Source organism: Hypomesus nipponensis, chromosome 9, assembly GCF_054491055.1.
Source record: "Hypomesus nipponensis isolate SF chromosome 9, ASM5449105v1, whole genome shotgun sequence".
Taxonomy (NCBI): Eukaryota; Metazoa; Chordata; class Actinopteri; order Osmeriformes; family Osmeridae; genus Hypomesus; species Hypomesus nipponensis.
In genome coordinates, this window is record NC_140369.1 from 16,782,325 (window position 1) to 16,804,585 (window position 22,261).

Sequence of the window (22,261 nt, forward strand, 5' to 3'; positions counted from 1 at the left end):
AGTAAGAAGCCTGTTGGCAAATAATAATTTCCAGGATTGCTGCTACAATTACTATGTGCTTGATAATATGGAAATAAACGAATGATTTACGATTAAAATATTTCACACATTATGATCATTTTAAAGCCAAGTAATTTAGCATTTGACTCCGCCTTTAAACACCTGTCACGGCGCCGTATGCACACCTGCATTTTCCGGTAAGATGGAAAACACTGTCTTGAAATTTAGTCATTGCGATCGATATATTTTTAGTTTTGTCTGCCAAAATAATTTACATCAGATGCCCACGCCTGATGACAATACGCTAATAAGCGAACCTCCACGATGCCCACTTTGTCTCTCCACAATGAGATTTGGCCTCCTCGATGCACCTGTTATTGTTCCATGTCCATTCAGCAACGGACACAAGGCTTCACGCGCTTTTGTCATCGGCTCTCAACAAGGACCAATGTTCATTAGGTGAACCATGTAAATGCTGACTTGAAGTCAAAATGACATGATCTGTGGTTTTGTATTGTTTTTATTACCTCTAATGTGGTTATCTGTATTTTTTCGTCCTATAGTGAATGCAATGACTCCGAACTGCATGTTGGCATTACAAACTCAAAAGGTAATCTCAGAAAGTAGGTTATGTAAATAAAACGATGTATTATTATAATCAGCATCTATTACATTTCGTCAAGTACCTTGATATGTCTTCTCCAGGTGTGGTCTACAACTACACTTTGTCGGGTATGCAGAGAGATGACCATGGGTGGGAGCAGTGCATATCTGTGCCACTAGTAGCACCTGGAGAGGACTTCTTTGGAATGCAGTGGGACAGCGAGCTCGAGAAATTCTCCTTACTTCCCGTGTGGTCCCCTCACAGGTTCTATACACTTTCATCCTCTATAATGTTCATCAGCAGAACTAACAAATCAAACTGACACAGATTTGTGTTTTTAAACAGGTTTCATGAGGAGAGGGAGTTCGCCTCTTGCTGTTATGGCTTTGTTTTGGCCTTCATCAACCACATGAGGCGGATTGAGGGCAAAGACTGCGTGAGCAGAGATGTCTTTACCGGGCAACATGTCCTTCCTCACATTAAGACGGTCTCTAAATATCTCAGAGTCTACAAAGAGATTTCTCTGCATGGCTTTTACATTGCTGACAAATAAGATGCTTAAATTGAGTGCAGTTAATATAACAGATGTGAAATTGTTTCTTGTTTGCAACAAGGAATTACACCATAGAAACTCTTTATAAGAGACAATCTTGAAAATGTACAGCTTGTTGCCACTTTACCACTATGTTTTTGTTCACAAGAGAAAAAATAATAAAATCAAACAGACTTTTCACTGAGTCATTGTTTTCATCACACTACTTTAAAGTCTAATGTTGCATGTGCACAACTGTCAGCATTGGACAATGTACTGTCCATTGTTATGTAATTTGACCTATGGCTAATTGTTTCAGTGATACAGTTGCACAGTAGCACTTCAAAATGCTAAGTATTGCTTAGAAGTAACCCGAGCTCATCCAAAGTCCTATTCTAAATGGACTGTATTCTCCAGTATACACAAAGTTGTGAATTCCACAAAAACGTGGCTCTGTGGCCCGGTGTGACATGGCAGCAGGTTCTTTACAGGCGAGGACGCTCTCTGAAACGGTCAAGAAAAGGAGTCGAAAAAAATTGGGCAACGATTGAAAAGAGGACGGTTTGACCATGTGCAATCTGATACAGTCGGTTGGTGCTAGGCTCCCATTCTGTGACAGATGAGTAGCCCGTGTGAACGTCACAGAACAGTAGGAACTCTATCCAACTGCCGTTGGTATGAAGCCACACGACAGCCCGTGGCAGCAGAGGAAACAGCAGGAGCTCCGTGTTCCCCATCAATGGAGAAAAGTGTGATCAAATTCAGCCACTGCCACAAGGACATCTTCTGCCTGTTCGTCCCAGAAGAATGCCCTGAATGTGGCACCAGCTTCAGTGGCAGGAGGCTGGAGGAGGCTCCTATCAGCATACCCAACCCCTTCTCCAACGGACACAAAACACCCTGCTCCTTCCTCGTGGCGCCCGCCCAGGAAAACCCATCCAGGTAACAAGCATTGTGTGCTGCATGTTGTTGGGACAGCTTAACATGATCAAATCTCAAGTAGGGAAGACGTCCAGTCATTTCACCTCATTTTCCTCTTTACTCAGCTACTTCGATGGAGGGTCAGATTTGCACACGGGGATCACTGATACCAATGGTAGGTATTTGCCATCTTTACTCAAACTACAAGAAACATGGTTAATTAATGAATGCAATTTAAAGTCTAACAGTTCAGATGCAATACATTTTAAACCCTGTTTAAGTGGCCACACCATAGTGACAGTTGGTTTCATGCAGGAGTGGTCTACAACTACACAAAGACAGGGGTTCGAAAGGATTGCCAAGGATGGGAGAAGTGCCTCAGCATTCCTCTGGTCCAGCCTGACATGTACAACCTCATTGACCAGTGGAACCAGTACCTTGACAAGTTCTCCCAAGCACCAATGTGGGATACACTATGGCAACGGTGAGTTGCTAGGGGAAAGTATTTATTCAGTAAGTAGTCATTCAGTAAGTATTAACTATAAATAATAGGTTGAATTAGCAGACACTTTGATACAAAACAACATAAAGGGGGATTTTGAACCTGTGACATCTTGATTTGCATTCAAAAGCTCTAACCCCTCAGCCAAACCTATCCCCCATTTTTCATTCATTTAAAGCTTACCAACTTACAGCTTATTTAAAATCTTCTTCACAAATGTTCTCCCAAATATCCATAAAAATGTCTTCCTGTTGACTCTGCAGGTTTGATGAAGAAACCCACAACTGCTATAACTACACTCTGATGTTTCTAAACTGCGTCCTGGGCACTCAGGGAAAACAGCCCCTCACAAAGGACGCGTTCACACAGAGCTTTGTGTTGCCTAGGATAAAAAGGGCATCAAAGTACACTACTCTGTGTCGGGAAATCACCAAGAACCATTTCTACATAGTAGACAGCCCCCGGAAAGAAACAGATGAAGATTGTAGTGAGGAAGAGAAAGATGGGAAAACAAAGACTTAAAGGACAAATCCATGCTGTTAAATGGCAGTGCTGTTTACGTATCTAAATGGTCATTGAGTGAAACGATTTGTCTGTGATTATAAAGTTTGGATGGAAAAACATGTAAGCTGTTTGGATGGCCTGGTCTCAAGTGTTAGTGTGTGTGTAGAAGCAGCCACATACGTGTGCCTTCACAGGTGTGTGTGTGTGTGTGTTGTATGTGTTGTTGTGACAGAGAACTCTGGTTCCCTTCCTTCTTTCCTTCCTGCATTGGATTGGATTGCTAATTATTCATGTTTCAGAGGCTATTCCCTTACGCAAGTCTATCAAACAACTTGAATTAACTGTGACTTCTGATATTTTTGTCTGTGCAAATACATCAATTTTACCCATGTGCAAAACATGTTTATTTGTATTTTCACAGAAAATGTGATGGAAAAATCGCAAGCGCAAACTAATATAAGTTATTGAGAATCTTCAAGACAATCAATGCATACACATACAGGAGCAAAAAAAAAAAAAAAAATCAGAAAGTGTCAAATCCCAAACTAAATTCAAATCAAATGTCATCTTGCTCTGTGCGTTCTCGTGACGATATCCACCTGCTTACAATGACTTCCTAACGATGAGAAAGAAGAGGGGAGAAAGTCTGTTAGCAGGTCCTATGACAAAGTCCTGTGTTGTATTGTCACTGCTCGGTGAGCATGCATGTATCTTTCCCACCTGAACTCTGACCCTGCGCACGCACTCTGGAGAACGCAGGTCTTCCTTTGTCATGTCCTCTGGATAGATGACGTAACAAAACATCAGCTCCTGAATGACACACAAAACGGTTTACCTTCCTTCCATTCAGTTGGGGTCAGTCCAAACATTTACATTGAGTCATTAAGCAGACGCTCTTATAGACAGCGACTTACAGTAAGTACAGGGATATTCCCCCGAGGCAAGTAGGGTGAAGTGCCTTGCCCAAGGACCCAACTTCATTTTGCATGGCCGGGAATCGAATTGGCAACCTTCAGATTACTTGCCCGATTCCCTAACCGCTCAGCCACCTGACTCCCTGACCAAACATGGCCATGTTTATATTTGTAGGGCCATATGTTTAATGACCAACCATCCTATATAAATCATCTGTTGTCGAGGTCCGGCCCAGTGATGTGCTGTCGCCGTAGATACAGAAGCGGTTACCTTGGAGACATTGCCGGTGATTCTGCTGAGGGCTGCCAGTGACCTCCAGTTGAAGGGTCGCAGTGGTGCATCTTGGAATGACTCAGCTACCCTCTCCACCACCACTGAGTAACTACCAATTCAAAAAGAATGAGCAGGAAAAAGCACAATGGCTTTTGAATTGGAATACTGTACTTACACTCATACTAACCTTGCATGGTAGAAAGGAGGTCCTTTTCTGTAGAGCACTGCATGTTGGAAGGAGCAGAAGCACAGTGTGACATACTAAACAGTCTGAGCTCTTGCTGGCTAGGAGTAACATTTGCTTCCTTGGACATTCATATGGCGTACAAGGACGCATGCCAAGGAGGGCAAGGAAAGCAAAGCTTAGTGGGCCTGAATAATTCAATGAAAAAGGTAAGGTGTTACTTAAACCTTCTGGAAAATCTGCGATTGATTCCGTTTGTGGCAGACAGGGATCATATGAGTCTTGTCTCCTGTGAGTCTGCTGTTGGCTGAGTCACAGCCAGCATTCTCCCATCTGATTAACCCTCCTTGAACTTTGGGGTTTGAGTTACACCGAGATTACATTTGGTTCAATGCCTAAAAATTCACTGTTCAAAGCCTTTTTACCTTGACCTAGAAAAATGGTAATGGACGTAAAAGCCACTTCGAAACAGAGTGCCAGCTCAACATGGCGTTACATCCAAGAGTCAGACTAACAATTATTTGGTAAAATGCTCACATCTGATCTTGAGGTTTTCAGTGCTCTCTGGGAACAAAACCCTGACTGACATCAACCTGCAGCCTACTCTGCCTTTCACATCATTATTATTACAGACAAACGTGTGCTTGCGGTTGCTTGCTAACACATGGTGTACATGGTTGTTGGTATGCTGTCAGAGGCAGATTATGCAGTATCCACTACTGAATCAGGTATGTTTTACTTGAATAGTTCAGGTTTTAAAGGTATCGCTGATACTTACTGAAGTCTGACCCGTATTTGACTCCAGGCTTGGGGACCCAGCCTTTACTACGGAAATAGTGGTAGGCCATGTACGTTGTCTCAAAATGGGGCTGAATAGAACTGAACATTTCCCAAAGCTGGCAAATCGACAATGGCTCCTTAAAAAAAAAAAAAAAAAGGAAAAAAGAGAGAAAGACAAACGTTGCTGTTCCTAACATTCGACATGGGTGGTTAAATAATAGCAATAGATGTTCAAGAGGCAGCTTAAAGCTTACATACAGAAGTTCTTACCTCATCGTAGTGAACTGAAAGGCACCCCAACGCATAGACCAAGAAAAATGTCTGGGGGGGGGGGGGGGGGGGGGGGGGGGAGAGAGAATTGACAAATATTTGTGTTCTAAAAGGATTGTTTAGAAAAACACAACTGGAGTGTTCCATTACGGGCAAAAGGCTTTACACTTCTTCTCATTTAGGAGGCCCCAACAGGGCTCCTGTCAAGGTTTGCTTACGGGACTACGGGGGCGAGTTGAAACAGCAGAGCTCTCCGAGACCAATTCAGCATGAATTTACCTCAGGAACACATTTCGCGTGGGAGGCGGCGAGCCACAAAAGAAAACGCCTCGACACGAAAACAATAACACCCATCTATCCATTTGGAGTTGTCAAGTCTGATCCCTTGATTATCCCCCAATGAGTTGAGCAAGAACTGATGGTTGATGACATTCCCGCCATGGGAGCCTATGTTTCAGTCCGCGCACCGCTCCAGCAGGGAGGGTTGTGTTAACAGGAGCTTCGGTGCTCCCGAGGACAGAGAGGACACAGGAGGAATGCTCCGTGCCACGATCACAGCTCGCTCGCTCGGTTATTTTCATTGGCTTCTGATACAGCTTGTCAGAGCCAGCTGTGAAAATAAGCCTGTAATTGAGAACTCTACACTCCCTCAAATGACAGTAAAATAAAGTCATTAAAGAGACATTTATTCATATTGTTGCTGCTGTTCAGGAGTCATTGCATCATATTCTTTTGACTTGATTCATTTTCTTACCTCTTCTAAGCTCAGCTGTAGATATTCTATCAGTGTGAAAGGGTTAATTCGGCATACGTGCCTTAATGGTCTTTCTCTCTAAATGAAGATGATAGAAAACACATTAGCTCACATTTAGCTTGACAATACGTTCAGCAGTGACTGACAGTATAATTAGATATGTCGACAACTAACTTTCTGCAGAAATACACACCCACAGATATACAGAATCTAAAATGAAAGTAGCCCAAACTTGAACTTGCCTCTCCCATTTCCTTCTTCTGTTCTTCCTCCTCCTCCTCATCCTCCTCCTCCACAAGCACATACTCATGGCCTGGATAGTCTCTCTGCGAGTTTTCTCTGGTCTGGGCCTCTGCCTTTAGATGGCTCTCCTCCAGCCGACAGCCACAGTGAATAATCCAGTCGTCATGCCTGGCACACTTGACCTTAGATAGGACCTGCTGGTCCACCTGCTCTGGCTCCTCTGGATAGAGTTTTGCTAGGGGGTCAAACCTGGAGTCTCCCTGCCTCCTTGGCTTCTTGGCCTGGGGGACATGACCATCTAGCTCAGCCTCCTGGGAGGTATCTACCAGGTCTATTCCTCCTGCCCTCTCCACTCCTTCACTGGTAGGGCTGTGTGGGCTCTCACCATCATTATGTCCATTCTCAACTCCAGTCATCTCTCTGTCTACAATCTGTACTTGCCCGGAGAACTTTTGTAGTGTTTGACTGACAGTGTCCTGGTCCAATCCCTGGCCAAGAAGGCCATCCCGTACCCAGCTCAGACGCTGTTGATATCTGGGAAGCAGAATGTATGTCATGACAGCAGACTCATTGCTGCATAAGATTATACTGTCAATATGTCGCTGCTGCATTGTTAATGTCAAATAGGTACTTACTTAGATAGAGAGATGACCGGTAGATGACGGTCACCAAGCTCTACAAAATAGAACAGATATTAGTATTGATCATTTCTAATACATTTACCATGGCAAAAACATATGAAAGTTTGTGACAGATGTACCACGTACTTTCCCACGTATTAGAGATGCAGTAATCTGGCCTGGCTCTGGACAGCATCCCTTTACCAAAGTAACCCTGGAGCACAGAGAACCTGTTATGGCATCACATGGAAGACAACAGTGGCGACGACAATAGTCTTTCTAAAGACGACCTGGTCAAAACACCCTTGAAGAAGAAGCGCTGAGATGCAGCATACCTTGCCATACAAAGCCTGGATGTGATCTGGATCCCTGACTATAACATTCTTATTCACTATCTCTGCCCTGTAGACCAGATCCACCGGTAGTTTTGCATCCTCTGCTGTCAATAGTACGGGGAACGGAGCTTCGTACGCTTCGTACACTCTGGCACGGCGTTTCGGTGCTTGAAACACTGCTTCCGACATTTCAGCGCGTACCCTTAGGACATTTGGAAATCCATACAGCAGGTGAATCTACTGAAAGCTTAACATGCTTGTCATAGCTACTGAAACGCACGTTAAGGGATGGGGGTGACAATTTAATACTTCCGAATGGAAACCAACATTTAACTAGTGTTCCATTTCCGTCCAACTTTATCATACACTCGTCAATTTTTCACTTTTCCATCCACTTGAAATGTAAAAGATACTTTCGACAATCTTGGTGCAAAATATACTATATTCATTGCATTTAACTATACTGTTAATGCAGCTTTCCTTCCTATCATTAAACAGAGACACTACTGCCTACTTTCTGCGTACCATCCAGTAGGGGGTGGTATGTGCTAATGTTAAAGCAGGTTTTTTTTTCAACTGCGGGACATAATGGGCAACACACTGAAACTGGGTATATGGAAAGATAGCAACAAACTGAATATATTTAATATTATGCAACTTCAGCCAAACTCTGGAAACGACCTGGACGTCACTTCAGAACACCATGCGTCTGTGAGTCATCCCAGACAAAGATTTTCTTTAGCAATAAGGTCTACTTACAAATATTCTGCTGTCTCACTGCCATGGTATGCTGTTTAAAGACCATGGGTTAGTGGGATAAAAGTCTTTAAAGATGCTGTCATAAGTATTTTAATTGTTAATAAATATGTTAATAAAAATGTCATAAAAATGTTAACATTGGTTGTAAAGAATTTGAATATAGACTATAGAAATTATATGTAATAGTATTTTGAAAGGCAGTGACATTTGGTAGCTGTAAATCAGAAAGGCCTGTGAAATTGAGGTCACAACATTTATTTTCTTTTTAAAAGGTACATTAGGTAGGCTTTTTCAGTGAAAAAAGAAAGGGTTTGTCTTTCATAAACATTTTGTGTAAGGTAATGGGGCCCACAGAGAGTTGTTCAGAAACACAGACAGCTAAGTGTCACTGCAATGTCAATTTCTAATGTTTGTATCAGTGCTGCTACGGTCCAGCCAATTATGTTCCCGCAATCTTGTTCCAGCCACTTTCCGTCGGTGAAGCAGGCCTGCGTCCTTGTCGTCATTTGTAAAACCACCGTCAAGAGCTGAAGGAAATCAAAGAAGTTCTGACAATAATTGGGACAACTATTTCTCATTTTTTACATTTATTTATGACCAAGTGTAGCTTCAAGGATCTGTGAAATAGATTTGTGAAGTAATTTCCCTGTGTAATAGATTACATGTGCGAAAAGTCACCTCTACAGCAAAAATTAGGGGAGAACAAGTCAGAAATCAGAGACATTGCTGCTCACTGTTGATCAAATCAATAAATAAATACATTCAATGACAATGAAAAGTGAATGAAATTATGTGTTAACTATTTTCTTTTCTGGTGCAGGTGCAGGTGAGCAAACCCCAAAGTCACAGAAACATGGACAGTTGGAAATGCTGTAACAGATGTGTCTGGTCACCAGAATGAGATTTTACATTCATTCTAGGGGTTATAGGGCTCAAATTTATAGGGACAGAATTTTAGGGTGTTCTGCACCTCTCTTTCACCAACCGTCTCTGGTGGAGGGGATCCCTCACTGAATTGCTCCTCCCAAGGTTTCTTCAATTTTTTCTCCTCTATTTGGTTTTCTGGGAGTTTTTCCTTGTCTTCCTTGAGGGTGTAGGCTGGTTGAGGGGCAGTTGTATGGGCGTATGTGAAGCCCTCTGTGACATTTCTTGTAAAAAGGGCTATTAAAACGTTTTGGGATTTGATTTTAATTATTATGATGAATATTAGGGCTTAAAAGTTATAATGGTGATTTCAGCAGCTGTCCATTTATCATCATGTCATCATCATGATCTATGGAAATGTGGATTGCCAAATCATCATCTTGCGTCTCAAGAAAAGAAGTTCAGAGAAAGAGAAAACTGTACAGCGGATACTGAGAATTGTAGGCGTGTTTGACTTTGAAGAATGCTTCATGTTCAAATAGTTAGACGGTTTGGCAAATGTGTGGCTATATTACGTATACTGCCATGTGGATTACGGTTAACTAGACATTTGAATTTAACAAATTATTACATCTTTGTCTGTCTTTACAAGAGAATGAACCTTAGACTCCATCATATGAAAGTATTTTAGGTTTGAAGATATTTAACGGTGAGTGTCATTGTGTGTGTCAGAAAAACAAGGAGCATAGGGCCTACTGTACACTAATTTGTTACCAAATATTTTCCAAAAGACAACTTGTGTAAAGCAAAGAAGCAAATAAGTAGAACACATGTTTTTAATTCTACTAAGTGATTTGTCTGTCAGAAGTTAGACATACATAAAGATACGCTTTTGCATATTTCTTATTGCTCAATTTGAATGTCTAATAATGACTAATTATTGGCTTGTTTCAACTCCACATTAGTAATCTAAATTAAATGTAAACTCAAGTGACATCATACTGCTACTCTATATCACCACCAGCATCATTGGTAACCAGTTTGCAATGATGACAAATATCATGGAAATACAGTTTTTTCTTTTCCCCAAAATCATTTATTGTAAAAAAAGTATGAAAAACGTGTTGACCTCCATGAACCTAAACTGGTTTGTCAAACTTTACTGTTCCCGGAATCATTTTGTGGGTTTTGAACTTTATCTTCATAAACTGAGTACTATTTAGGAATGGGTCTTATTCTGTTTTCAAATGCAGGTGTGTCTCATCAAGTTTCTAAAACAAAATCCTAACTGGAACTCCTACTTCATGTCTAAACAGCAGAGATGACAGATAGAAGCTGCGGTCTTTTGTGGAGACAAACATGAACTATGCCATTACAGTAAAACAAAAACATGATATCCCTATGTTAACCAAAAGCTATCTTTGGACACTGTTCTTTTAAGAGCTTTTGAGAACAGGAAAATATACTTTTGAACAGTATTTGGCAGAGCCACTGAAGAATGTTGGCAGGATCTGGTCAGCTGAGACCGGTTACTAACAAAGTAAGGATATGCTGACACGACATAAAAACCTTGTTTAATTATCATCACTGAAAGGACCACCGGGCCCACTTCCAGAATACCCACCTGCCAACTCCAACTTTTATTTTTAGGGTCAACTCACTTCTCTCTCGTACTGCAGCATAGGAAATAGGCTGGACTTGTGTGGCTCAACAGGATCTACAAGCTTTTTAAATCCCTTCAACCTACGCTGGATTAGGGTGCTCCTACAGAAGCAGCAGTATAGTGTAGCCTGCTGTACTTTCAAGTACATGGACGATACATTTTATGGACTGAAACTTGTTGATTTAGGTTATTTTAAATGAAACCATGTGATTTTATCTTTTAAGGAAAGCTTTACAAATTGCACGCAGGGAACTCATTTATCATCTTTCTGTTTACTTTCAAGGACGGTAACCTACTGAGGCTTTATATTATGTCACTGAAATCATGTATCACTGCCAAGTTTGCGTTGAACTATTGAATGTCCATGACTGCTGCATGTGATAGTATACACCCTGCTCCTCACGGGTATATTTTACTTTCACTCTTAAAAACATGTTCACAATAAAATGTTAAGTTACTAAAATGTTATTTTGAATGTGGTGTGCCATGCTTATTGTGTGTTGCATTTTCATTCTACATCCAGCAGGACCCCCAAGTCCAGCTGGGAATCATATTTCAACCATCTGATTTAGTCTTCGGCAGAGTTCAGATTTTGCAATCACAAAAGGGTGTGTTTGGAAAGACGCAACGAAAGGGATGATGTAATATCTGTAAAATAGCTCTAAGGGATTGTGTTGCACGCACACCTCAAAGGTCTGTAACATACAGTAGTAGGAAGCTATTAGTCGGACACTTATAAGGACAACGAAATCACTCTCCTTTGGTCCAAGTGTATGGCTTTAAGATAAAATCATATGTAGCGACATTGAAAAATGAAAGAATAAAACATCAACAAAATATTTATTTACACATGTTGATATATATTCTCCGCATTGACATCAATACGTCATCATGTAATGTAAAAGTGACATTTCAATCATATAAACATACAGTTTCACCAATAAAAAAGTAGCAAAGAGAAGTAATTTATCTCCCTATCATTCGACATAAAAAAGAGAATGGTCATTTAAAATGAACCAATATGCTCTTTGGAAAGAGATTTGGAAGGCAAATTATTTGTACACAAGAAAAATAAAATATTCTCTGTCTGTGGCATTGATATCACAAAGTTCGTATACAACAGTCCAAAAAGCTTGCAAATTACCCCAAAATATTGTATATTGTATGTATAAACAATGAGTCCAGAGTGTTGTTTGAGTTCCACACATTCACATTATAGGGTGACTTATAAGTCAAACAAGATCAAGATCACACAAGAATGGTAATCTTGGATTAAGTGGTTTACGAAAGGTCATATATTGATGCCTTGACATGGGATCCGTTTGTGTTACGAACACAAGCTGTACTCATCATGTACATGCAGTTGGGCCACATGCAGACACTGCTTATTAAAGAGATTGTGTGCGGCTAACTATTCACAGTGATGATTCAAAGGCTGAGAACCTCCATCTCTATCCCCCTGACCTCTATCCCTTTCTCGGTTTGAAGACAGGCTGTAAAACCCCCCAACTTAGTCTGATAGTTGGTGTGTTGGTGGCTTTCTACTACAGTGAAATGTCTAGGCTCAGCAGTGGCACAATGACTAATATGTTCCCATATTACAACCAGAGTCTCCTTCTCTGTCTCTCTGTCTCTCTGTCTCTCTGTCTCTCTGTCTCTCTCTCTCTCTCTCTCTCTCTCTCTCTCTCTCTCTCTCTCTCTCTCTCTCTCTCTCTCTCTCTCTCTCTCTCTCTCTCTCTCTCTCTCTCTCTCTAGTACAGGTCTTTCATGATCTCCTGCAGGAGCGGATGCAGGCACATGTCCACCTCGGTCTTCTTCAGCAGCTGGATGAGGTGCACGTGGTCGGTGACGATCTGCCGCAGGTCGGTCATCTTCTGGAGGAGTTTGGCGAACAGCTGCATGGAGTCCGGGTGGCTCAGCTTCAGCTGGAGCTCCAGGGAGTGGAGGACGGTCTCCTGGAGCTGCTCGATGGGCTTGACGTTCAGCAGGCCCGGACGGTCTGAGGAGCGGGGACACACACACGGAGAGAGGACGGCATCCGTCAGCACCGCTGTATGGGAATGCTTGTTCGAGCGACACGTTATGGCTCTGTGACATCTGACGTAGGCTAAAACGCTGACTAAGACGGGAAGCTACATGTGGGTGCCTGAAGGAGGAGGATTGAGTTGAGGCTACTTATCTACTGATGTTTTGAGGCTGGGAGGAGGAATGCTTTCATGTACTTGGCATTGGAAAACGGAGACACACAATACAAATAAAAATACACGTTCTATATTTACACAACTCAGCGTTTATCTCTATTTCAAACTATCGTCTCTGTCATTTAGGTTAATGTTTCACAGGTCTTCTGGAGTGGTCTGATGTGGGTAATCGAGGTACGAGTGGGTTCAAGGTTGGACTGTTATCAAAAAGCCATGACAATGCTAACTGGCCAATATAAACCACCTCTGAATCTGCTGTGTTGTATTTCAAATGAATAAAGAGGACACTGCACACAATAACCATGGTTCTGTTAAGCATTATTGTAAGTAGCAAACCAGTGTAACTTGGCATGGCTTCTACAGTTGAGTTTACAGACACCACACACAGCAGCTCTTTCATAACATTTGAAGTAATGGTCAAGGACAGAACAAGTTGACTTGTGTTTTAGTAGCCGCTGACATGATAACTCAGATATGTTATCAATGTAATCCCCCCCCTGCCTGAGATTAAAAACATATCACAGAACGCTTCATTTATTTCGCAACATACGTGCTATACTTCCGATGAATCATTGACGGGACCGCAAAAACAACAATAGCGAGGAACATACATTTTGCCGTTTTGAAATGACATGAGCTGAGACAAAGCCATGTTTCATGGTTTCACGGTGCACAATGTTACTGCCTCATGACTCACCCCCACTGAGGATGATGACGGCAAGGAAGAGGGCCATGTCGCTGTCATCCAACTCGAGCATGTTGAACTTGACGGAGAACTCAAACTTGGGCTCCATCATCTCGCAGAAGGGCCTCCTCAGGCTCTTGAGGAACTCCCTGGTCATGAAGATCTGGCCGTAGGAGATGAGTGTCCCGTCCTTGTTCATCAGCGGCGCCATCATGATGATCAGCACCTCGATCACGCCGTACTTCAGCAGGGTGACTTGATCGTTCAGGTCCAACCCGACGAAGCCCGGGATGCTCTTGGCGAATTCCGTGATCTCCCGCACGGCCTCTGCGGAGCGCGACTGGCAGCTGTAGAAGAAGCGCAGCTCGACGGCGTTCGTGGGCTCCTGGACGCCGTCCGCCACCCCCACGCCCCCCCGGACTCCCAGCCCAAGACTAGAGGGAGGCTGCTGGTCAGGCACTGGGATCTGGCGGCAGTTGATGAACTGCTCTCCCTCCATCAGGGACTTGATGTCATGAATGACAAAGGGCTGAGGAGAGACAAACGCACCGTCATTCTACTGGACAGGAACGAGGGTTTCTCACGTTTTCTGAGGTTATAGCACTCCTTTGGGGAGTTGGGGAGTAATAACTCATGTTAATAGTAAAGCCTTCAACTGAACATGAGCTGTGATGCCTGTGTCTTTCTTAGCGTAATCAAACCTATGATTGCAGACAAGCATCTACACAGTATTATTAATGTCTTGGAACCGGAATCATTTGTCTTGGACACGAGGAAAGGACATACAAAAAAAGAAAACTTCTCTTTGTTACATTTCACTGAGGCAAAATTTCAACCAGGCCAAGCAAACTGTTTGGAAATACATTGGCAAGCACATAATGCACTGGCGCGAATCAGTATCCGTATTGTCCTCGACATGGTTTAAAGAATTACACTTTGCTTCTTGGGCTTTGATAGATATTCCTGCTGCAGACAGCTGTTCTGTATCATTTGGCCGGTATCACCAGGGGGAACAGCCATAACAAGCTGAGAGAGGGGATGTCAACTAGCCTTGGACCTATCGGTTACCACAGGAGCGTATGACAGTCTGGCATGCCTGAGCGGCTTTGTAAAGACTGCTGCATCTCCTCTGAAGCTACTACACTTCAGGCGAGAAGGCTGCAGGATAAAACAAATCCAAACAGAAGACAACTGAATCTACATTTCCATAGATGCAAAGACTAAGGACATTGAGGATATGTAGGATTGTAGAGACACTATAAAAATGTGTGTCCCACACTTTATAGCTAAACCATTTTGTCAAAATAAATAGTAATATTAAGGGTTAATATGAGGCTAGGAGTCTCTTGGTTTTTCAGATTAGATATTTCGTTTCTAAGTTTAGTCACACATTGACGTTAGGCTTCCTACTGACTGTGAATTAACAGTGTTTGCTCAAACAACCCCCTTTCTGCTGTGCCTCTTCTCAATTCAGTTCACTTAGTTTCAGTACCCATAAAATAAGTTGACTGACTGGCTCAACTGTGTGCAATCTACCAAAGAAAGCAGATAGCATTATACCGCACAATAGTCCCTCATTAGTATAGTACTGTACCTGCAATGGGAACTTGAAACCTCCTACACTTGAACAACACGTGCATATGTGAAACCTGAATTTCCACTCCCCATGTCAAAGCCTATTAAATACAAAAAGAGTCCTCTTTTGAACTTCACTCAACATGCCATTTTATGTCTAATATTGTAGTTCAGTCTGTGATAAATCTGGTTCAGTGTTGAAAATCATAGACTAAACTTCTTAACCAAAAATAAATCAATTTAGACTGATTTGATTAGTGTCTGATTGGTCCTACTGGTGCCTAAACACAAAAGAGTCCTACAGGAAGTGTCTATCTACTGGATTAGACCAGAATATCACTAGAGGGGTGTGTGAGAAAGTGAGAAAGTAAGAAAGTGACTTGTGTCCGTGGGCCATCTCGACATACGCACCGCGTTGTCCCCAGTCTTCCCTGAGAGGATGGCCCTGGCCTTGGCTTTGGTCAGGGGGAAGTACTTGAGATAGGACTCGTAGAGATGTTTGGCCAGAGCCCTCAGGTCTGCCGCCTCAGGGTGCATATGCTCCATGTCAGTGGAGAACTCAGCCAGCAGCTTCTCCTTTTCCGCTTGGGGCATCCTGCCAAAACGAATGGCTGGGAATGGGATATGAAACACAAGCGTGTGCACACGCACACACAAACACACACATTACAGTCTATTCCCCTTCAGATCTCCCAGACTTCAACATTTTGGTGGACACTTCCAATTGTCCTGGCTGTGATGTGTAACGTGAAAAGCCAACCAAAAGGATTCTCAGAAGAACACAGTAATGAAGTGATTAACATTGTGTTTATAACCCTTTCATGTTGGATAGTTTATGAGAAAAGGCAATGTGCAGATTAAAAAGATAGGCATTCTGAGATAAAACTATTTTGAGATATATTCAAGGACTCAAAGACTTGAAATACAGATGAGGATATTTACAATAACAGGATCGTTTTCAACCATTTGTATAACTATTTATCACATGTCTTATGTTTGAACAGTATGTCAATAAAAGTTAATGGCCAATGACCCCCAGTTTAACAAGGTTCATCAGATGACGGCCATCAGCACTGAACTGTCAAAAAATAAGCTTCTCTAGAGATAGAGAAAAGACTGTCTGGTATCAGATTGTATCATTGCGGGTGGCAAGGTTTAAACAAACTGACAAAAAGAAAGCTTTGCATAACTTGAACCTCAGCTCAGAATGCAGACATAAAACATGTCTGAAACATGAACTTCTGAAATCCTCAAAAGTCTTTATTCCCCATCCCTTTTACGTCACGTCTTTTAGTGAGCTAATCCATCTCATTATTCTTTTTGCCGGAAGTCAACAGATTTTCAACGTGCCTGTTGTGTATGTGGTTGTATAATGGTTGTATTGCGTGATAACTCCTTGTGGCCCTATCACCATCACACCTTTTGTAAACGTATACATAGCTGCTGCCTCCTACGTCTGGGAACCAAGCCAAGAACAGTGACAAGGCATTACGGGAGACAGCCAGGCCTGCTCCATGAATCATTGATAAAAAAACCAAACATCTAAAACTTACCAACCTAAATTTCACTAACCACTAGCAGAGGGAGGGAGAGAGAGAGAGAGGGAGAGAGAGAGAGAGGCGGGGAGTGAAAAGAATGCAATCTATTGAAATCCTGGTGGTTGTATAAGGACAAACTTGAATGACCTGCCACTGTGAAAACACTAGAGTCATATACCAGAAGTGTCTTATCGGCTCTGGGTTACTCAGACTCTAAACACCCACAGCAGCTCTTTCAAAAATAGTTTCAAGTATAGAAGCTTGCAGGCGGGGGGAGGGGGGGCGTTTTTATGTGTCTTTTTTTCTTTCTTTTACAGAAACGTGAAAACTCGGAAAGGAAACCAAGACATGGTATAGTTGGCTGGCGTTCTGAGACAACAGCTGAAACAGCAGAGGAAATATGCCACGGCATATACATTATAGGACTGGTAGATGTTAAGATAAAGTTCGTAATCATCAGTGGTGAAGCCAGTATATTGGGTTCTCACAAATACAACTATCCTACAATCATTCTTCAAGGGTCGAGAGATGATAAGCCTGGTCAAGAACATTAACCATGTTCAGGGACGAGGGAGCAGGCTCTTAGACCCGTGTATGATGTGCTGGAATAGGGTACACAACACTTTGCACTTTTGCACAACACAGGGAATACACACCCATTTTCTGACTTTGTGATCAGTTGTTTGTGAACTGAATCTTTTGATTCTAAATAAAGAGTTAGAGGGGCCCCACAGTCCACTGTGGTTCAAAGAAAGAAGACTCATTCATTGCCAATCAGGGTTGGCGTCTATTATCCAGAGGTCATTTCTTACCGTTGTGTGACATGCCCACCATGAGGCATTTCTGAAAACGGCAGTATTGGCATTTGTTGCGGCTCTTTTTGTGTATGCGACAGTGAAGATCACAGTGGTCGTAAACAAGCTTCAACCTTATGGTCCTACGGAAAAAACCCTAAAAACACAAACACAAAATGTCATGAAGAAAAGCCGGCATGAAGAACAGATCCCTACTAAATGTGCATGCCAGCCAGTCCATTTGTGGTGTGTTGGTCCTGCTGCCCTTAAGAGCAATAGGGTCATGTTTAGTCATGCTTTCTTAAGTCAACATAAAAAGCAATTTTTCATCTGCTGATTATGCGTGGAGTCATAAAGGGCTCGGTGATATCTCAGATAAACCGCCTACCCTGCCCACGTTGTCACGCGATCATTGACAACCACAGTAATGAAATACCAGAACCTTATATAAAGACACACTACACACTGATGGGTCAGGTGCTAGTGAGATCAATGAAAATAAATTGGGCCCAAACATGGTATACTCTAGGGACATTGCAAATCGCACATGTTTCGTGTTGAAGATTTATTTGTACATTTGCAATTCTGTGAGAATTTGTTTTGTCTGAATTTTTACGGCTGTGAGTCTCCACCGAGGTAAAGATTTGTCGCAGACAACAGAACAATGATTTTGTTCAATAATCAAATAACAGCATTCACACAGTCGCTTATGATGTGTCAAACAGTCCCTCCATGCAGAGTACACTACCAGGCTCGACACACATTTTAAAATAGCCTACTTCAGTCATAATTAAGAAAGAATACATGTTAGTGATAGGTATTAATACAGGTAATATTGTGGGTAATAATATAAACTGGTACACATAAGAAGACAGACCTTCTATCCTGGGCAGCAAATAGTAGCACTTTTAAATGATGTGTCTGCCCGTAACGTACTAGAAATGATACTATAGCGGTGGCATAAAGATGAGACATCTGAAGGGCAAGAAAACCCACATCTTTATCAGGTAATCTCGCCTCACTGTTTAAAAGAAAAATGAGTATAAATATGCCAAACACCCACAACCACACATATCACTATCTAAATATTTCACAGCTTGGTTGGCCGTCCTTAGGCGGCACTACCTAATGAGTGGAAACCTGTTGTATGCTTGTGGTTGAAGCGACAGACAAGTTCAAAAGCAAAACTTCAAGGCTAGACACTACATGAGATCATTTTTGCCTTGTCGGATGCCAAACCATTGCTAATTGAGACTACAACACAGTGGAAGAAGATGGAGAACTCTGACCTTACAGCCCTCGCAGGCATGCACACCATAGTGGAAACCAGAGGCTTTGTCGCCGCACACACGGCACTCGATGTTCAGCATTGCAGGAGAAGGGTCATCGTGCAGTTTGGAATACAAGTGGCTGCTCTCTGTATACTGTGGGGGCGATTCGGGCTCCAGTTTGATTGAACCTAAACATGGGAAACAGGCGACAGAGGAGGTGAGACCAGGCCAACAAGCCTGCGTTGTACATGTTCAGGCAAACGTTTGTATATCCTGCTACACTGGTGCTGCCTGGTCAACACAAAATAACACATTGTCTGGGTGGCTCAATGGTATGATAAGTCAAAGGAGCCTACAGGAGAGAGAGACGTACTTTGCCCATCGTGACTCTTGTAGTTGTATGTGTAATCCATGTTGGCCAGGTGGTCAGACTGGGGTGGGCTGGGGATGTAAGTCATGCTGGTGGAAAGACTGCTGGAGATACTGGTGGAGATGGAGCTGGAGATGCTGGTGTAGTCCAGGGTGGAGTAGGGCTTCATGTCCAGAGAGTGGGAGCTGTCGTCCAGCTCCGACAGGTCGACGGGGGTCAGGCTGAAGCCCATTGGCCAAGCCAGAAGCTGGGTGTCCACCATGTCTGAAGGACAGCACAGAGACATAGAGTCAGGTCCAGGTGGGGGAAACTCCTGAGAACACACACACATGAGCATTCATGCATTTACGTCAAGAAAGATGGCTAGGAATGCGTGCTTCCCCTCAAACACAGACACACCTCAACCTCCCGCCCCCTCAAACACAAACACACAGGCAGGCAGGCACGTTCTCTCTCTCTGCTCGAACACGGCGCTGTGAGGACCCAGAGTCGACCAGCTCAGTTGGGAGCGGCTGAGTGCAGAGGCCGGTATTTAAAAAAACGAACACTTCTGACACTTGTACTGTGGTTGTATGGCAGGCTGCTATTACCAGTGAAAACACTGTGGTGACTTGAAGGGATCTTGGTCCAAAGCACTGCAGAGCCTGTGACGAAAACGTTTCACAACGCTGTCATCTGACACTCCAGACAAGCAGATCTGATGAAACGGATCTAAATCACTGAACCAGATCTGCTGTGGACTGAAAGAACTTCTGACTACACAGCAGGCTACGGCTGTGCTCAGCGCTCAGCCATCTACGTGAATCCCTGTGTCTGATAATGAAGTGAACTTTAACTTGGTTGAACCCTTTCAATAAACTTCCATTCAGACATTGCCACAGGCCACATGCAGTCATGTGACGCGAGCCGAGGACTGCGTTATCATGACCACCACTGTTCAATGAATTACATTTGGTAGTGCGTCAAACAATTATAAATACTTTCTGGCTAAAGCTGCTTATTTGAAACTGTGAATAGACTGCTTATCAGCATTAACTCTATGGTACTATTTTAAAAGTCTAAATCCAATGGAACCTGATACATTCTATCGTATCGCCAAAAGGCCAAAAGTATGAATACAGGACCAGAGGGCATAAAACACCCTAATGAATTGATATGGTTCCAAATGACTTCCCAAAATATAATCACGGAACAAAACATCCTTTCTCCTAAATTACTTATTGTTTTCTCATAACTGTGGGGAATGTGGGCAACACAAATCAACAGGGATCCACTTAAACAAACGACTTCTGCCACATTGTTTCAGAGATGTGTCAGGAGGAGCCAAATCCTCTATATAGCAATGTCCTGGAAGTGGTGGGTAGATGATACCTATTAATAGTGTTGGAGGCCTATGTTCTGGCCTATACCCGCTTGTTCAGAGTTCTGGTAAACAGGCCTTGTATCCGGATGGCCTTCTGCTCTGGTTGGCAAAGTCTTCAGATTGTGGAGTCAGACCTCTGGCAAGAGAAACCGACTCCCCAGAACATCCCAGGACTGAATCATCCCCCTGGTGAATTAGTGTTTCACATCATCCAACCCCTCTTATCGAAATGATTCAGCGACGTGGCCCAAGCCACTCCGCCGTTGTTGCATCGCAGGGCGAGCACGTGGGAGGAGACCGAGTGAAGAAAGGATCCTGTCTGTGTCGGAACACAGGCTGTGTGTACCATCCTATCAGGCGACACAAAAGGTGACAAACGAGCGGTAGCGTTAATGTACTGTGCATTCACACGAGACCTACCTCGTGAGACGCCTACACCTTCTGGCACCCAGACCCTGGCCCGTTTGTCAAGTCTGATCTTGCAGACCTCTGGCTACGGCTGCCTGTGTCTAGCCCATCCCCTGAAAGATCCTTTCTATCTTCTCCAGTATCCCTTCTACGCTGTTATTTGACCTCGAAAAGATGTGAAGAAGATCTCGGCCTAAATATGCTGGATGTGACCCATGATGTAATCATTAATCATAGCACATCATAAGAACTTGTGGTGTGAATACATTATGTGAGGCTCAAGAATTGACAAAGAATGGATGCGTTATGTTATCAGACTTGATGGTGATCGCACATTTTGTTTCGATTGTTTACTGAGACATCATAAAGAGTTTAGATCTAAGCGGGACTGACTTCAATCAGAATGTGACACCTGTCTGACAAACTTGGGAGACAGACTAACTTTTTTTCACACATCCGACTTATTTCAGACATCAGACCAACTTTGGTTTCAGACATATTTCTGAGACAAACTATTTATTTTGAGACCCGTGCATATGCACAAAAAACTAAGCTAAGCTAATTATACTTAAGTTGGGCAACTCACACACGCAAAGTCACCCTGTTCAGTCCAGTGACACTGTCTGACGTATATTCACCAACATCTGATCTGACACTGGCACTGCAGAGTGGGTTTGCTCTGCATGCCTGGCAACGGACAATTAGCAAAAGCTCATTTTCCAATATTTTACAGTTGCACATATCCATCTCAAGTTATGTTTAGAAAAGGACGACTTATTTTTCCTTTGCCTATAAAGATACACAAGCAAGAAGAAGATGTGAAGACATCTACTCTTCAGGGACGTTCTTGCAAAAGGAATGCAATGTTTTACATTCGTATTTCTTCACAACAACCAATCTCTGTCCAGGGCTTGGGATATCACATCAAATAACACAGAACAATGAGAGCTTAAAGTGAGATGTGCTTGTGAGTTAAACCTTAAATAACCTTAAATAATAATAATGAAAAAACATATCAAGTCCTATGACAACACCGTATTTTGAAAACAAAAAGAGAAAGCTTCTGGAAACGCTAATGACTTTCTACGAATTACAATTTGGAAATACGTGTCTGTGTAAGAAGAAATGCTCCAGAGGAACCTGTCTGGTTGCATTCAGAGGACGTATAATCAGCCCCACGATCCACGTCTCACGTGATGAAAAGTAGCAGGGACTTTTCAACAAGATCAAGTTTAGACCAAAATACAAAAGAAATAGATGTTGATACCTACGTATTAATTCAGAGAGCCCATTAATACACAGACACCACCTACAAGCCACACAGCGGAGAGTG

The 22,261-nt window shown here is 42.7% G+C and overlaps 4 protein-coding genes across 7 annotated transcripts; 2 read left to right on the forward strand and 2 right to left on the reverse strand.

Moving 5' to 3' along the window:
- mkrn2os.1 (MKRN2 opposite strand, tandem duplicate 1) lies at positions 1-1,325 on the forward strand. The gene is made up of 4 exons (XM_084705580.1): positions 1-459; positions 564-610; positions 706-868; positions 950-1,325. The coding sequence occupies exons 1-4, from the start codon at positions 203-205 to the stop codon at positions 1,155-1,157; spliced, it is 675 nt and encodes a 224-aa protein (XP_084561706.1). The 5' UTR covers positions 1-202; the 3' UTR covers positions 1,158-1,325.
- A 550-nt stretch (positions 1,326-1,875) lies between these two features.
- Positions 1,876-3,081, forward strand: mkrn2os.2 (MKRN2 opposite strand, tandem duplicate 2). Its single transcript, XM_084706267.1, has 4 exons — positions 1,876-2,078; positions 2,183-2,232; positions 2,373-2,541; positions 2,823-3,081. The coding sequence occupies exons 1-4, from the start codon at positions 1,876-1,878 to the stop codon at positions 3,079-3,081; spliced, it is 681 nt and encodes a 226-aa protein (XP_084562393.1).
- Positions 3,082-3,520: 439 nt separating this feature from the next.
- tsen2 (TSEN2 tRNA splicing endonuclease subunit) lies at positions 3,521-7,726 on the reverse strand. Of its 4 annotated transcripts, XR_014766725.1 has the most exons (12): positions 7,438-7,726; positions 7,250-7,316; positions 7,118-7,157; positions 6,482-7,016; positions 6,240-6,317; positions 5,486-5,536; positions 5,214-5,352; positions 4,439-4,475; positions 4,249-4,360; positions 3,978-4,120; positions 3,784-3,873; positions 3,575-3,679 (listed from the first exon to the last, which is right to left on the reverse strand). XR_014766725.1 is itself a non-coding variant. In XM_084706265.1 (11 exons), exons 1-11 carry the CDS (start codon positions 7,624-7,626, stop codon positions 3,620-3,622), a joined length of 1,398 nt encoding a protein of 465 aa, XP_084562391.1. In that variant the 5' UTR covers positions 7,627-7,726; the 3' UTR covers positions 3,521-3,619. The 4 variants fall into 4 exon arrangements, 1 of the variants encoding a protein (XP_084562391.1); XM_084706265.1 differs by lacking the exon at positions 3,978-4,120 and having other exon boundaries at positions 3,521-3,679; XR_014766727.1 differs by lacking the exon at positions 4,439-4,475.
- Positions 7,727-12,389: 4,663 nt separating this feature from the next.
- pparg (peroxisome proliferator-activated receptor gamma) lies at positions 12,390-19,481 on the reverse strand. Its single transcript, XM_084706187.1, has 6 exons — positions 19,161-19,481; positions 18,806-18,975; positions 17,535-17,673; positions 15,596-15,795; positions 13,622-14,138; positions 12,390-12,722 (listed from the first exon to the last, which is right to left on the reverse strand). Exons 1-6 carry the CDS (start codon positions 19,441-19,443, stop codon positions 12,475-12,477), a joined length of 1,557 nt encoding a protein of 518 aa, XP_084562313.1. The 5' UTR covers positions 19,444-19,481; the 3' UTR covers positions 12,390-12,474.
- Between the last annotated feature and the right edge of the window lie 2,780 nt (positions 19,482-22,261).